The 16,945-nt window shown below is 41.0% G+C and overlaps 1 protein-coding gene across 2 annotated transcripts in view; it reads right to left on the bottom strand.

Moving 5' to 3' along the window:
- lamc3 (laminin, gamma 3) overlaps positions 1–16,945 on the bottom strand; it is a 110,323-nt gene that overhangs the window by 80,952 nt on the left and 12,426 nt on the right. For both annotated transcript variants that reach the window (XM_086187274.1, XM_086187275.1), the window contains exon 3: positions 3,033–3,163. In XM_086187274.1, the coding sequence (XP_086043400.1) occupies positions 3,033–3,163 (131 nt within the window). The remainder of the gene's footprint in view (positions 1–3,032; positions 3,164–16,945) is intronic.

Genomic DNA, 16,945 nt, shown 5'->3' with positions numbered 1-16,945 from the left:
GTTTTCATTTCCCCTCAGCAACTGCACAATTCAAATGAGCACTCAGGCTAATACACTCGCACTTTTTCCCGAGTAGAAATTGGAAGTTTGTGTGCATGCCTGTACTTGCTTACATAAATATATCTTTTTGAGCATGCCATCTTCCAATTTTCCTGCTTTCTTATTTAAAAAAGTAAGATGTCAATAATCTTGAGATAACCTCACATTTGACAATGTTCACAACATTTATTTTGTATCTACCCTTTTCGCCTCCCCTGTGCTGTACGTGTGGAAAGCCTATCATTACCCGTGAACAGCCAAGGTGCCAGCGACGCCCCCCCCCCCCCCCACCCCTTGTGTTTTTCACTCTTTCCTGCAGTGTTGCCGACTTCTGTCAAGTGTCTGTGATAGTGAACAAGGACTTGTCACTGAGTGGCAGGCTCTGTCAAATTTAGCCAGCTGTCCCAGATTCAGACATATGCTTGCCTGAAGCTCAGACCCAGTTATTTCTGTTGTCGCCAAGACAACAACAACCTATGTGCCCCCGATCCAAATATCAGATCTCTGCATGCTTAGGTTCTAATTCTAACACAGCAGTTCCTATCTGTCCTCAGACCTCCCCTGCCTCTATCTAATCTTTAATGGGGAAAATAAATTTTGATTTTAAGTGTCTGATTCTTCTAATACACTTTCACGGTATTTCACTGTATTTTGTATAGTTGTATGCATAAAATTTAAGCTGAACTTGATAAATGTACCTGTCAATGTGTCTAATGTCCTGACACGTCCAAAATGTGTTGTTATATTTGAAATTACACTATGTCATAAATTTACCAGGAAGTATGTTACTGCGATTTTATACAAAATGTGCTGATTGAAACACAATCTCACTGAAATATTTGACATTAATCTGAATTATCATGACCTGTTAACACCACTGATATCATCTTCTTTTCAAGTACTCATAAATAGTTGTCTTGAGCTCACAGAAACATTTATTTCCCTCCTGAATTACTTCTTTGTGACTCCAGAAAGCAGGTTGACCAATGGCAACTGACAGCTAACAATGGCTGCCGCAACATTCACACCCATTAACAGCAGTGCTGAGGGCAACCAGCCGGTTAATAGGTCAAGGTTATTTCAACTATGAGATCACGCTGGCAAACGTAACTCTGAAAACCAAAAAGCAAACAAACACTTTTTTTTTTTACTCGGAACCACGGGTTGGGAACCAGAACTCCGATGCGTTCTGATGGTCATGGCTGCATATTGAAGTATAGAAACAAGTGTGATTACAAATACTAATTAGTGCAGCTCAACTTTTTAAATTATGTTTACAACAGAATACTGTAAACCATGTCTGACGGGTCACATATGTGAGCCACTAACACCACATTTATAGCAATTCTTCTTCAGTCTCGAAGCCAGCCCTCCTCGGCAGTATGATGCACTGATGATTAAATCACAGCCTCTTAGCAGTGTCTCTACTGGGCGTGCTTGCCGAGGTGTAGCACTGAGGTGTAAAGGTGCGTGTTGTACAGAGAACAGCCGTGCACGGCTAACGTGTTGTCATGTGGGTTTCTCCCCTCGGTGCTATGGCATTGGCGGGTAATTTGTCAAGTCGCTGCAGTGATCCTGAGTGTTTATGACAGGTGTCAGATCAAGTTTATATTCTCTCTGAAGGCTTCATCCCGACTACTTAATCCACCACTTCTCTCCACAGAGCTGAGGTTCACTCAGCTGGTCTTCTCTCATTACTCTGAGTAATAAACAACACAAAACAAGAAGGGGATGGAAGAGGCTTATCTTGGTTTACTTTCATTAGACGGCAACAGTAAGGTGTTTTTTTTTTCCCCACTTTTGAAAACAGCTGTCTAGGATAAGGTGTTGATTGCTTGTCCTACATTTTACACAAAGGAGTTCCTGATGGGAGGCTCGTAAGATGCCATGTGAAAGAGTTATGAGAAGATTCAAAATGACTCACATATCAAATAGCAATTGAAAATGATGACAAATACCCCAAATTAGCCATGACTGACAACCAAGTACAATCGTAAGTGTTCTCCTACATTGAAAGCATATTTAAATTTGTATAAAAAGGTCTGTTGGTTTCAAAATAATTCAGTGCATGAGCAGAGAGATCATCTGTGGATCCATAAGTGAAGGGTTCATGGGGATTGTTACAGTATGTTTTGTGTTTTGCAGTGCCAGAAGAAAAAAATGTGTTTGTAGAATTGTGGTGCATGTTTCAACCCATGGTGGAGGTTGGTAGTCTTTGGCATCTTTATTACAGGGACAGGGTCTTTGTCCGAATGTGCAAAATATTTAGATTATCTACAGTACAAATTTTGCTGCAAAGGCGAGGCTTCCATGGTTATAAACACAAGAAAGGATTTATTATTACAAATGTTTCTGGTTATTTTTACCCTCAATTTTGTCTAAGAGACACAAAGCAAAGCCTGATGGTAAGTGCAACGCCTTGTGCCTGACATCTATGAATTTGTGGGCAAGAATATTTCATGAATGAAGCCTGGTGTTTTTTTTGTTTTGTTTTATTTTTTAAATGAACTGTTGAGTGCAAATGCAGAGTCTTCAAAATAAATACCTGAAAAAAGGATTGTGACTGAAAATTACAGTCATGGAGTGGAAAATTAGAGTTGTTAATCAACATTTAATCGAAATCATGGACTTTCATCATCTTTAACCAGTTGTTTTAGGAGCTTAATTCACATGCAGGACATCTTGGCCCTGCTGTCAAAATATACTCCATCCACACCTCCCTCTTCTGGGGCAGCAATTGAGCTTACTGCAAAACTGAGTTTGCTTTTAAATGAATGCATTTCATAGAAGAAAGAGGCTGTTTTGCAATGTGTTTGCAGTAGGATGCTCTTAAATCTGGAAAAATCATGAGAAACGACATAACCTAGATGTCAAGCTTTCCTTTTTATGGTCCTCGACAGAGTCCCGTGTCGGGGTTCAACACCAAAATAGATTTAATAACAGTTGTACAGGGTGACATTGTCCTAGAGGGCACATGTTCTGGTGACTCTTACCTGCCACCAACGGAGAAATCAGAGATGGCGTAGAAGTAGGAGCGTAACACTTTAATGTCCTTGAAGAATTCGTCTCCAAAGGTGTTAAGCCTGTCCAAAGAGATGAGCAGGTCAGTGGCTGTCACCCACTCCTGGAAAACAAAAATGGTAGGGGAAGAAGATAGGATCAACAGGGTGAGACAGATGTCATAACACGTCTTTTTATGTCACCTTCTTTAAAAAAAAAAATGGAATGAAAAGCAACAGGAGGGGTTTGGTTATTGGCTGCTGGAGGCAGACGGCAAAGATACTGGCCTTAGTTAAGAGAGGCAGACGGATCCAGGATGTCAGATGAAGAAGTGGAGATGGAGGGTTGGAGGATCAAGGAGAGGGGTAGGTAGGAGAGAAAGCAGATGTAATGGAGAGATAATGAGTATGGTGTAGGATATTGAGTTAATGTCAAAGAAAGGGGTGAAGAAAGAAAGGGATTAATGGAGACAAAAGCCAAAATATATATAAAGAGAAGAGAAAAAAACACACATGAGAAAAGAGCCAACACTGCAGCACTACTTCAGCATAATGGATGGCACTTGGCAAAGCTCCTATCCCTGATATGATTTAAGCTCCTCTGTTTGAGCCTGCTGCAAAGGTAAAGACAGGATGAAGCCAGAAAGGGAGAAGAAAGTGAAGGGGCAAACAGAGGAAAAGCAAACAGTGGGATGAGCAATAGAGGGGTGGAAGATAAAAGTGAGGCCATGTAGGAGGAGAGCAAATAACACAGAGAACCCTTTACACCTGAACAGAACTAAATTTAAAATAAATAGCCAGAAGAGAAACTTTCTGTCTGTTTCTTGGCTGGTTTGGGACTCTGTGGCAGTCCTGAAAAAGCCTCTAATCCAGCCGGTTTTGAAGCTTCTCCCCAGAGGTGTCTTTGAAGTGTGGCAATGGGAGAGGAGAAGATGGGAGAGGATGGGCTTCAGACTAAAAACATGAGAATGTGTCCGTGTGTCTGTGTCCATGTGTGTGTGATGCATGAAGTCATTCATGCTTTTCTCACAAGTACCGTTTCGTCTTCAATGTGCGTCATAGCATCCATAACAGACCCACACATGTATTTGCCTGATGAGAGGAGCTAATGCGAGCTGAGCTAGCTACTTCAGTAATAAAATGGAGTCCATATAATACACCATCTTACGTGTTCATTTTGCCATCATTACAGAAATGAGCTTTCCCTGAGGGCGGGGGGCGGTGCCTAAACCTTACCACACGAGCTTGGCTCTCATCTAAAGTGTTTGCTGTGGTTTGAAGTCCAGTTAGCAAGTCAGTCCTTCAATGATGCAGTTCACTCACGGCAAAAGTGTCTAAACCACAATGCACAATGGCAGTGCTGCAGCAGTGAAGTTAACGGATAGAATTGATGCTGCTAAAGCTCCCAGGAATAACTGCTCTAAAGACATGCGCTTTTGGGGCAGGAGGTGTCTTTGGTGTTCTCCCTACCGGACTCGGGAGAAGTTTAACATAAAATGAATAAAAGACAGCTACGAGATGTGAATTCTCCCGGTGCTCTCGCTCTCTCTGAAGGAGAATGTTAACTACAAACCACGTGACTGTTCTGTGGTTACAACTCTCCTCTTTGGAGCCACAGAATTTGATGAAATGAAAGAAAAGCACTGACAACAAATTCAGAAGAACACACTGATAACATCAGTAGCTCGCTAGTGATGAAGAATGCTAATGCTAGTTACACGAGTTTTGTTTTCTCCTTAAACAAGTTCTCACACAGCTAATGTTATCACTGGAGGAGACATCTAAGCTCTGGATGATTTGCTGACACGGGGCTGTTTTCAAGGGCGGCTCTTACCAAACAATATTTCACCATTTGGAAAATGTGTCTTTTTCATGTTGCTAGTTTTTTGCATCGCTAATAAGTTAGCCTTCTGTCTAACAAAACCCGCCAGAAACTGTCAGTAGCATAACTGAGCTCACATTTGTGTTTGCTTGTAACTTTTCTCCATTCTGAAATCAAAAATAAAGCAGACTGCCTGAACTTGTGTGAACACTGACCTTATATGAATGCTCTTTACAGGAAACTGGGACCTTTTCCAAAAGGCAAATTTCACACTAACCAACTTTACAAACTCACTATTAAATGTATTTTGGACATAATTAGTTGAGGTGTTTGGAGCAGAGCAAATGCTAATTGAGCCAGCTGTGGCTAAATAAATAAATAGACTCTTATTAGTTTTGCTATGACATTAACATCAAGAGAATAGATGGAGGATTGGATAGACATAACATAAGTGTTTGACTTTACATTTTAGGACATCTGGTGCTAACTGAGCCAGCAATACACTTTCAATTGCTGATGATGATACAGACACCAGTGAAGAACTGAAGCGTAGAAAAATGACAACTTTCCACCAAAATAATCTGAGGACAAAATAAATCATTATTGTCCTTTCTTGGAAATACTAGGTAGGTTAAGACTGTGTAGAAAAGCGAATGACCTACAGTAGTGTTATATGGACTTCTACGAAAATGCCACCTGCGGGTGCATTATCTCAAGCACTTCATGTCACTTCTGCTTCATAGGAGTTAAAATGTGAAATTACAGCCCATTTAAGCTTTACTCTTTTCTTCAGCAAGTGAGGAAAATGACTTAATTGGTTGGTAGCAAGAAATATAAGAGATATGACACTACAGGGCCCTATGAGTCTTCCTCTGAGTCTCAATGTGGTCTCCCTGTGCCTCAAATAGCCTGACCACGGCAGGAAAAGTTTAGAACTACTTTTAAAGAATCGCTTCTTTGGGGCTGTCTTGCTTTGTCAGCTTGATAGCAACCCTCCTGAATCAAAGGAGAGGTTCTAGGGATTTAGACCACCTGTGAGATCCAAGAGACATACCGGTGGGGCATCACAAGGTCAAAGCTCCTTAGTGGAACATCTGGTGTGAATAAGTTACACATGTGTTCCTGATGAATTTAACCACCTGAACGGGTGCCGTCAGCATGGCAGTGGCTCTGTCAGTAATAAGAATTTGCTTTAAAGGGTGTTCTGTGTTGTCACAGTGGCACAAAAAGGGAGGAGATAATATAGGCCAATGGGTGGATCCTTTTCTGTAGTTGTGTCTTTGTAACTTGTCCCAAATTAAGTGTTCTTACCTGATATGCCCTCTGACTTTACCTTTTACCTTGCTTCTTTATTTTCTTTTCTCTCCCCCAGCCACCCTTATCTCTGCACTCTCAGAGCTGGAGTGCACTTCAGTATTTCCAGACAGTGTGCTTTTGCAGCATAGTTATGTCCATGGAGCTGCTATTTTGTGGTAGCCCTAACTACAGTGTTGCAGAATTGAGTGCAGTTGGGCTGGCATGCTATTGTTCCGGCCCTTGCTTATCGACTTTGCCCCTGTGTGAAATAGCTCTAATGGCTAATGGTGTTTGGACGAGTCTAAATGGCCCTGATGCTCTGCAGTTGTAAGTGAAAACAGATGCTCATTTTTCATTTTGTCTTACACTACCTGGAAGTGACAGGATTTTTTTTGTCTGCAGTTTATGAGAGGACCTGTGAAGTGTGGGGTGACAAACTCAGTTGCGTGGAAACAAATTAAGACAAAGTGTGGGGCTGTGAGGTGAAGGAAATTGAGAGGAAATAAGTAAAGTAGTGTATTTCAATAAGGAAGTGGTCAGATCAGAAAAAGAGTACACAGGAGATTATTCTCATCCTTCAACATACAACACACGTCTATATATGTCTTCTCCGGCTAGTCATGCATGCGTGTTTTGTTTTGCATGATTTACAGTTTATCCCTGTGCTCTGAACACCAGGTTATCTCTCCAGTCTACTCTTGAGAAATGCTGATGTCCTCGTAATGCCCTGCGAGGCTCAAGAGTCTGTCTTTGACATGAGAGGCAGAGGGGGTGCCTCAGATTGAGCCGTGGCTTCGGGCAGAAGGACACTCTCAGCTGGGAATTGACCGCTGCTGTACCTCCGCCTCTCATGTCAAATAGAAATTGGGAAAAGCGATATGTTGTATGGTGAGTGGGAGCTGGAACCAAATCAGCAAACTCCCAGCCTGAAGGGGATAAGTCCCCCACTTTGAAAAAAAAAATCTGCTACGCTGCTCTCCATTTCCCCCTGGCCCGTACCTCTCCCGCAGCCCCTCCCTGCCCTTTTCAGCACCCTGCCAACTTTTTAGCATTGGGATGAGTCTGATCCAAACCAGGGGGCTAAGTTAAACTTTAAAGAGCAAGGCTTTGAACAGAACTGGAACATTATTAGCACCGTAAGCTGATCAGAGTTGCCAATGTAGGGGAGGAAAATCGATCCTTGAGTTAATTATACTTGGGTATATCAAATCAAATCTATTATTGCCCCTTGGTGTAAATACCCACATACTTTAGTACCTTGGTATGTGGTGGAACGGACACTTCACTGAATGACGGATGCATTGATAGGCTGAGCTGCCTCCTGTCCTCATACGCTCCTTTGCAACAGCAGTCTATAGATCTACAAAGCTCAAAACCACCGAGAGTAAGAATTAGACCTAAAACCTGGATGAAAGTCAGCTTTGTTGAACGTCCGGTTCCCTTGAATTTCAAAGGCTCAATGTGGCTCACAAATGGCAATTGCTAAAAAGTCCTAAAATGAGCCAGAGCTTGTTGCAGACATTAAATACCATCAGGTGATGAGGGCAGGTAAAAGAGTCAGCATTTCATGATTGTGAGCTCCACACGGCATCACAGCGCTGTGATTTGTCAATGTGTAAAGCCACGTTACCCCGGCATTGTTGCTCTGTTCATGTTGCCACTTTGGTTCAGAGTGTCTTTGAGGTTTAATGTATTCATGTCTCTGTAAAAAGAAATGGAGCAGTCCCTCATAATGTGCTGAGAAGCTCTTAAAAGACGGATGTAGGACCTTTAGCTTACTGATGAACAGACACTAGCCAATGCAACAGATAAATCACAGTTATTATTATTAGCATTTAGCCTGCTTCCTTGTCTTGTAGAACTGATCCCATTATTCAGATACTGTTGGGATCAGTGGATTGCTAACATGAACGAGTACACTGTTTTATTTACACTTCTTTGAACTAATTACATATATTGGGCGACAGACCTTCTCATTTCCTTTTTGTGCGATCAAATGTCAATTAGAAGTTTTCAAGGCAATAGCATAACTGAACTGGCATTTGGTAAAACTGGAGAAAAAACACAGAAATAGTAGAAAAAAAAATCCCGCCTCCTCTGGATTCTAGCAACAACTTCCAGCTCTTTACAACACACACTTAGATGGTACCATGTTTTAAATGCACTGTTAGCATTTCAATATTTGTACACATGACAAAAGCAAATACTTTCTAGCATTTAGCAAAGACTACAAGACCATTATCATTTGTTCATTAGTTATGCGTGGAAGAGCAGTGCTAATTGTGTACGGAAAAGCAGACATAGTTCTAAATATCACTTACTGCACCGAAAGGAAGCAGTTTCTCAGGGTTAATTAGTAGTCATCCCATTACTTGTTATTTGTGCAAACCGCAGCAAAAGCTTAATTAACTTTGATTCTCATTCCCTTGGAATTTGGTTTCGCAATACTACAATGATGCTGACTTAGGGATAGGCTGGAGCGTTCAGAGTGGCAATCAGCCAGGTAGACAATACCAGTCAAATGATTCAATGAACAGGTGCACGCAGACACGCACGGACTCCATCAAAGAGCATTTTAGAGGACTTCTCTGCTTAGGGGTCTTAACCTCAACTATTAAACTCTTTCCCATCTCTTCCTTCTGTCTGTCCCGGGCCTTTTTTTTTTTTTTTTAGCACGTTTCACCTTCCCCTCTCCACGTTCTGTTTCAGTGTGATTCCTTGAACTCTGAAGCGTCTTGCTACAGGCAGTGACAGGAAAGAGAGCAGTCTCCCTCATTCCAAAGTTAATAACTTTTTAATTTAATTGCTTAAGTTCACTGTGCCCTCGGTATGTATTTTTCCCTCTTTACTCGTTGTCATTCAATGCTGGAGCTTCAATTTGCCACACAGCTTGAGAGAGAGAGAGAGAGAGAGAGAGAGAGAGAGAGAGAGAGAGAGAGAGAGAGAGAGAGAGAGAGAGAGAGAGAGAGAGAGAGAAGAGGGAGACAACGATGGATGACTGAACAAATTAAATTTGAATTCATACAGCAGTTTTCATCTTATGTGTGATTATTGAAAAAAAGAGAGCTTTGCAAACTTGACAAACAGAGCCCTCTCTGAGGAAAATCATTACTTTACAGACAACATTTAAATGCTAGTGAGATTTTTATCTGATTAATTCATTTAGCAGTGAAAACACTGCACATCTGATCAGCAGTTTAAACACAGAACAGGATATTTATGCAGAAGACAGATATGGAATCTGAAACACCTCCGCATTAAGGTATCACCGGTTATCTTTTACCATGTACTTTGTTTTGACCCCTCAAAATGACAGGGGAAGATATATTTTTAAAGCAGCAGATGAAGCGGGTGAAGTCTCCATATTGAAAGTACATGTTCGCCAGGCTGTGGCACAAGTGGCAAATCTGCAAAGGGATTAAAATGCTAATAAAACAGGCAGAATGCAATTCCTGTTTTAAGCCTTATGAAATATGCATGCCCCTGTATGAGCCATACACAGAGGAAATGGCACACTGACATGCCACTGAGAAGAACAGGGATCATTTTATGCTCTGTTGACAATCTGTATGTAAAGAGAGTATTTTTAACCTCCTGACACAAATGCTCCATCTCCCTAGAAGAAAAGCCACTTGATAAATGCGATGTCAAGGAATAAAAGATTCTGAAGAGGTCACTGAGGAATTATAAAAACATACGATTATTGTAAAAGTGCCACTGAACTGTTCTCCTTTCATCCGTCATTTGCGGAACAACTTATCAACATTTACTGACAGTTTATATGTACGCAATATTCCACTGTTTTACTGTTTTTTGCCCATATCCCAAATATATCTACTCTAATAAAGATGATTATATTGGTAAGAAAACTAATATTCCACTGATAATCCAGTTTATAGGCAGCTGTGCTTCCCAAAAAACCCTTTTAAGTTTAATGTTTGGTTAAAGGATTAGTTTACTTTGGTTAGTTCGGTGGGGTGTTTATTTGATAGGGCCGAATGACACTGTCACACATAATACACTGTACAACAATTGTCCAATGCTATGCATCACAGCATTTTTAGCTACTGTTAAACAGCATTTGTGAAAAGAAAAACCCATTAAATGCTGTAAACACGAGTCTTATAGAATTATTAATATTGCAGCTTTCAGAATATTATTGTGCATGTAACTGTAGCCACTGATATTGTATCCATTCTGTGGGATTATTCAGTGGTCGTATGGTCCCCAAAGATATATGACATTATCTTTATTTTGTATCACAAGGGTACAAGTTTATGGGGATATTTTTATTACTCTTTGTTTAAATAAATTCGATATTCCTGGAAAAAAGTGGGCAGTTGTACTTGGGGAATTTATAATCAATATATTATCATCATGAAAAACCCATTGTGACTGATCAGTAGCAGCAGCAACATCATGGACTGAGGCTTTATTTCTTTTCTATTTGTGTTTTCAAGCTAATGACTTATTCAGTTCACAGGGCTGTAATTGACCCGTTCTTCCCTTGTCAGGGTTTGCATTCTGGAAGGTAGAAGCGTTTCGTCCATGTCATATAACTGCAGGGTATTACAGCACGCGTTCCGGCTCCTTTACCTCTGTAAGATACGAGAAAAGGTCAACTCATGACAGCGACAATGTCAGGCCCTCATATGACTCATATAAAGCAGTGAAACTTCTTAAATGTGACGCTCATTCCACATTTATTGCCCCTATCCCCGATTATACCATTTAAAAGCCTCCCAGTATCTGATATGGTCTCATAATCACATTCACACAGACATATTTGACTTAATGGACAGGCATTTTAAAAAGCGTGGTGAGAAACGCCACCATGAAACGTCACGAGACTGTCATTAAAAAGTGGTCCTGCTGGGGTTCGGACTGCTTTTTTTTTTTGCTGTTCTGGACTTGTCCTTGTAGACGATGAGTCTTTCTGCTTGTTTTGACCTCCTCTAACTAAGTTCCTGTCTAATTTCAAAAAATATTCATGTGCTGATTCGGGTTTTTCTTCCCGTCTGTACTTTCTGCTTTTGGAAGAGGCTTTACATAAAATATTACTCAGAAAACAATAAAGGTTTGGCCTTAAACCTGTTGTTCACCCACTCCAGCCTTTCCTGACTCAGCCATTCCTGTGTGTAGAATCAATTTGTTTGCAGATGATACAGTATTTTATTAACATACACCAAAAACACCAAGTATAGGAGTGAATTTATGGGAAAAGCTGCTTTGTTGGTCAGATTCAGGGAACGGTCTCGAACCCTTCTACTGGTAAGAGCATCCAACAGATGTTGCACAAAAAAGAAACTTAGTTAATGTGCAATACAAGAAGCGGGGTCCGCGCTTCCAATAAATCAGTGAAGCCGAAATCGCCGAGAGGTCGATAGGAAAAAAAAGTAATGTACAAACACAAACTTTAAATCTCGTTTCATATCTGGAAATCAGCACACTTGATCACATGAGCATATACAAAATTTAAAAAGGTCTTTTCAGGTTATTGTTTGCTTTAATGGGTGTAAACGGGACTCCATAAGAATTAATGATACAGATTATCATAATTAAAAGGTGTGTGAATTATATACTATTTGTACTGACCATTAAAGCAGAGGTTGTACTTATTGTCTGCAACAAATAGCCATTATCGTGTGCATGTAGGCCGACAGCACTTCAGCGTGTTTGTTGTCCTCTTCTTCGCCCATGTGATGCCCCTGATACACACAGTGGGAATCGTATGTGTGAGCGCTGATCATCTCATTCCTCTTTCTCCTGAGTTGCCTCTTTTTTTCTTGTTTTTCTAGTAGTTGTAACTCAGTTGGTTGTTGACCTTTGTGTCACCATGAAGGAATGCTCCTCAACCATCTTTATTTGTTTTGGTGTCGAGAGAAAGACAAGTCTTTTGCATTCCACCGGCTTTGTTTTTGCATCAGAGAGGACGGCTGATGTGTTTTCTTTACTCACTAGACCCATCTGTCGCATCACCCTTAGAATAGAAGGGGAATGAGAGATTTAATGAAAGAAATGGTACAATTGATTTGCCTTTTTATTCTAATAAGAGAGCAGATCACAGTCAATTTTGGATCTTCTCATCTTGCTGGTTTAAGAGGAATGTGGAGAGATGGAGGGGGGAGTCAAGGAGAGAGGGTGTTTTGGCAGGTCTGTTGAGAGATTTGTCACCCAATCTATGGGTCTTATTGATCCACCACAGCTTTATAATCAGTGGGTCGATGTGTGGGTTGATGAAGCACATTGAAATACGGGCAGCGACGCCATTAGCAGTCGCATTTTAATGTAAATAAAGCCTCCCTACTGATCACCATCCCAAAGGGCTTATGTCATTACATGGCTTGATCATGAAAATAAAAACATTTAAAAGGCTCCATAAGTTCATGATACTCTGCTATTATAAAGGGAGTATTTACAGGGTTTCCAAACACTTAAAAGGTAATGAAACAATTCTTCCATATGAGGAGGAAAAATCAGCATGTTGTCTACGTCTACCAATTATCATCAAAAGGAGCAGCTGAAGGAGTAATATTTTAAAATGTCTGTTGCACACATGCAGCGACAACTGTACAAATAAAGAAGCAATTTTTTTTCGAGTGAACCATTGGAAACAGGAGCTAATTCGAAAGTGCTTTCAATGAAATGCATTTTTGCATTGATTCCAAAAGAGCTGCAGTCGTTCAGTGTGTCTATTTGACTGTAATTAACACTGTACTCAGTGCTATTCCTGTTAATCATTTGTGAGCATGAGTGATGTGGGGGGCGGCATGGCTCAGAGGTAGAGTGGGCGTCTAGCAACCAAAGGGTCGCTGGTTCGATCATCACTTCCCCCGGTGACCATGTCCAAGTATCCCCGAGCAAGATACTGAGCCCCTGATTGCTCCCGATGGCCCTGTGAAGGACTGGTGACCCATCCGGTGAACCCCGCCTCCCACCCCATGTCAGCTGGGATAAACTCTAGCTGCCCCCCCCCCCCCCCCAACCCTTAATAGCATCATAAATATCATAAAGAATCTGAGGATAAGGAATGCATCAACGTGGAATAAAACTGTAATAGCGGAGAAAGCTCTCTGGAGACAACTGACTTCCTGTCAAAAATAAGTACGTTGAGGCCAATTACAGGACTGAGACTGACCATATTAAGATTTCCAATAATTAATAATGAATCTCATCATTGACTCTACTACTCCTACTCGTGTTATTGAACCGTACTGCTGCATTTGATATTGTTAATTAGAATATATGAACCCTTCATTTTAGACAGTGAGAGAGAGAGAGATGTGTTGTTTCACAGTTATAGCTCAGTTTACTCCCTTGGCCAGAGCACATTAGTGGCTGGATGCTCCAAGGGTTCTCCTGTTGAACAATGACTAAAGGGAAGCCAGGGTTTTGGGGGCAAAGGACTTAAAAGTCTGCCTAAACCTCAGTTAAAAGTCAAGCAGGAAAGTTCAGCGTCGTCTTCGATTCTGACCTGAAGTTCAGTTGTCACATTAAGGTCTTGAAAAACATGTACATGCATTTATCTCTAGCAGGCTGATCTAAAGGTCTGTTCATCAGACAGCTCCAGTAAATTGAGAATACCGCTGCCAGGGCTGGAACAAGGACCCAGAAAGCTCAGTACATCATTCCACTGCTCAGATATGAGCAGTAACTGAAAGAATCGACTTCATAAATATTCTTTTCGTCCATGAATTACTGAATGATTCTTGAGAGGTACTTGAGTGTGCTGATACTAAAAGGGGCATAGCTGCCTTTAGCCGTTCTGCCCAAAATTTGAAGGGAATTGTTTTAACTCCGCACGTGTTCTGGCGTGTTTGCCTCTCTCTCTCCATCTCTCTCTTTCTCGAGATCTAAGAGGCAGTGAGACTGATGGGGTTTTTTTTTCTCCCAAAACCTTTCTTCCTATTCATAGAATATAATCAATTTCTACTGACTGCCATGTGCACGCAAACCTACTTATTTATTTACAAACAGAATACTGTTAGCTTTTCCCACTCAGTGACTAATGCATTCATGGATTGATTTTTCCATCCAGGTTGTCACGGTGGTTCCACATACACAAAACAGCACTCAGTCAGTGTGAAAGCTGCTGACCTAGACCAGGAGAGACAAGGGCACGCCGTAGCTGTGAAGGCACCTGGGATTCAAATTCCCAGATAGACAAACAGTCAGAAGACTTTTTTTTTGCACTGAAAAATACTAAACAACATCAGTTAAATAGACTGAGTCCTGAGGTGTTTAGTTATGAGGAGCAGCATGGCCTTTCACAGTCTCTAAAAAAAATCCTAATCTGCAGTCACTGTTATCCAACAGGTACCTCCGTGATATCTTGCTCTGCTGACATGGTCTGTAGGATAATTTTAGATGAGTGAGCTGGTAACTTCAGCTGGATTACACCCGTTCAGTCTGAAACATGTGCTGACACAATGACCACATTCCCCACACGACCCCCCCCCCCCCCCCCCATACCAACATCATCAGAAACTTGTGACTCTGAACTACCCAGCTTGTTGGCTTTTTCTAGCACACTGTTGCTTTTGCTAGCTCACCTTTCATACGTTTCACTCCGAAATCTGGAGCAAATTTGAGTTTTTCAACAGTTCTGACACACGAGAGAGGGAGACATTGTTTTGGACAGTTCAGTGTCAAACAGTGAAAAGGATCCAGTCTACTATCAGGGCACAAAGACAGAAACAGATTTTTTGGGGGGACTGAACACAAAAAGATAAAAAGCATAAACTAATCATAAGATAAGAAAACACAGTGCTTGTGGTTTGAATGTCTTGTTACTGAACCAAAGACTAAGGTCAAAGGAACCATCTACACTGACCACGACTTCCCTCTCAAGACTACCTGTTTCCTTGATATCCTGAAGTCCTCATTCCTTTAATTCCATAATCCCTCATAATCCTTTTAGGGTGAGCAAAAGGGTTTCTTTTTGTCTCCACACAATGTGTACAGTCAGTTGACAAGAGAATGCTCACTTTGCACATTCCCAGGTCATCTTTGTCACAAACCTAGACTCCAGATGAATTAAGCTAAAATAACACTCACGGAAAGCTGCCATGGGGGGGATTCAGGAGAAAAAAAAATCTCAAGACTCTCCACAAGAATCCGTTATCGAAAAACAAAGGCTGCAGCATTTTCTTGTAAGCACTATAGAACACTATAGAACTGTTCTCATCCAGAAAACTAACTTGCACTGATCATATCTGGTACATATTATCGTCTTTGCACAGGTGTATATATTTTCTATTATTTATGTTTATGTTTCTTCTGCTCATTCCATGAGTGACACCAACTGCCGGAGTCGAATTCCTTGTATGTTGTGAACATACTTGGCCAATAAAACTGATTCTGATTCATTCTGATTCTTCAAACAGTCCAAAGGGTAAAGCGCAACTATTGCCCTCAGGAGGAAGAGGAGGGATGAAGCAGGGAATAATGGGATGGAGAAAGAAAATCCCTTGGAAATCTTTTGGGACTCTATTTTACGTGATTATTGCTACGATACAAAATGTTTCTTTATATTCAGTCTTCTTTGAAAAAAAATTATGGAATACAATCTCTGGACTTGCAGCTCAGGAGCTAAATCCAGTTCTGTGCGCAGCTTCCTCTTTCATATGGCGGTGTCTTCTTACTGACAGTAGCCTGCCACACAAAATGCCCAACCCTTAGAAATGCTAAGGATAATCCAATAGTAGCGTTCATTTCTATTTTCACTTGCAGTAGGCACGTGGGGACCTCACATAGTGGAGATGAGGAGAAAATGTCTTTATTCTGCAGCTCGGTGCAGCTTAACTTACGCTGAGGAGCTGATGCGGCGTCACCAGCGCTGTCTCTCCTGCCTAAAATGGGATCACTCTGTAGGAAGGATGCCTTTCTCTACTCTGTAGGAGGTTGAAGCTGAGAGGAGGCCTTAAGAGCCTTGTCAGCCACATTACAGTTTCCCTTCCAAAAAGCGTATAAAAAATGCTTATGTTTTGCTAAAAGCAGTGACAAAATGTACATTTCTCTCTGCACAAGAGGTACACGTACAATTCTGGTTTTTCATTAAACACAGCGATCAGAGTTTTAAATTCAACTTTGAGTTTCAAAACTACAAAGGAGAGCCTGAAAGGGAAAAAAAAAGAAGAAGATTTGACATCTAACGGTCAATTATGCACATTTTGGAAAACAGAGGGTTATTGTTAGTTAGATTGCACATCCTGCATTCCAACAAAGAGAAAGTGTTTTCTTTCTGTACTGTGGAGGAGGAAAGCTTCATTTACAGAGGTGACAGTCAGGCTCAGTCTCCTGTTGCTACATATACTTTTTAAACAGAGACCAGACACAAGAATGCGTCTTTGACTGCGTTGTTGCTGATCAGCTGTGATTGACAGCAGTGTAGAAACAGCGTTGTTCCTACTAATAGACAAATGACAAATACTGATACTTTTCACATTATTATACAATAGAGGAGCAAACAGTCCAATATATTGCATTTCCTGTTGTGACATTCTGTCTTTTGTCATAAAGTATAGAATGAGTGACTATAAGTTCCATCACAAACATCTGTGAGGTGAGGTGGAACATAATCCTTGCTGTTAAGTTCAATAATCAGACAGCAAAGTGTTAAGTCCCTCGATTCTCTGCATAATTGGCTTATAGGAAACCAGACTGACAGTAATTTAACTCAGGCCAGAAAAAGAAACTTTCCATTCATGTGAAGCTTATGCTAATATGTTGCCAATGTTATATTGCTAATTGGAAATTGTGCAAAAGTAACGCAACAAGGAGTGTAATT

Source organism: Aulostomus chinensis, chromosome 19, assembly GCF_037954235.1.
Source record: "Aulostomus chinensis isolate RoL2024-O1b breed Wild chromosome 19, RoL_Achi_v1.0, whole genome shotgun sequence".
Lineage (NCBI taxonomy): Eukaryota > Metazoa > Chordata > Actinopteri > Syngnathiformes > Aulostomidae > Aulostomus > Aulostomus chinensis.
The sequence above is the reverse complement of the archived record's forward strand: the minus strand, read 5'-3'. Positions and strand labels throughout refer to the sequence as shown.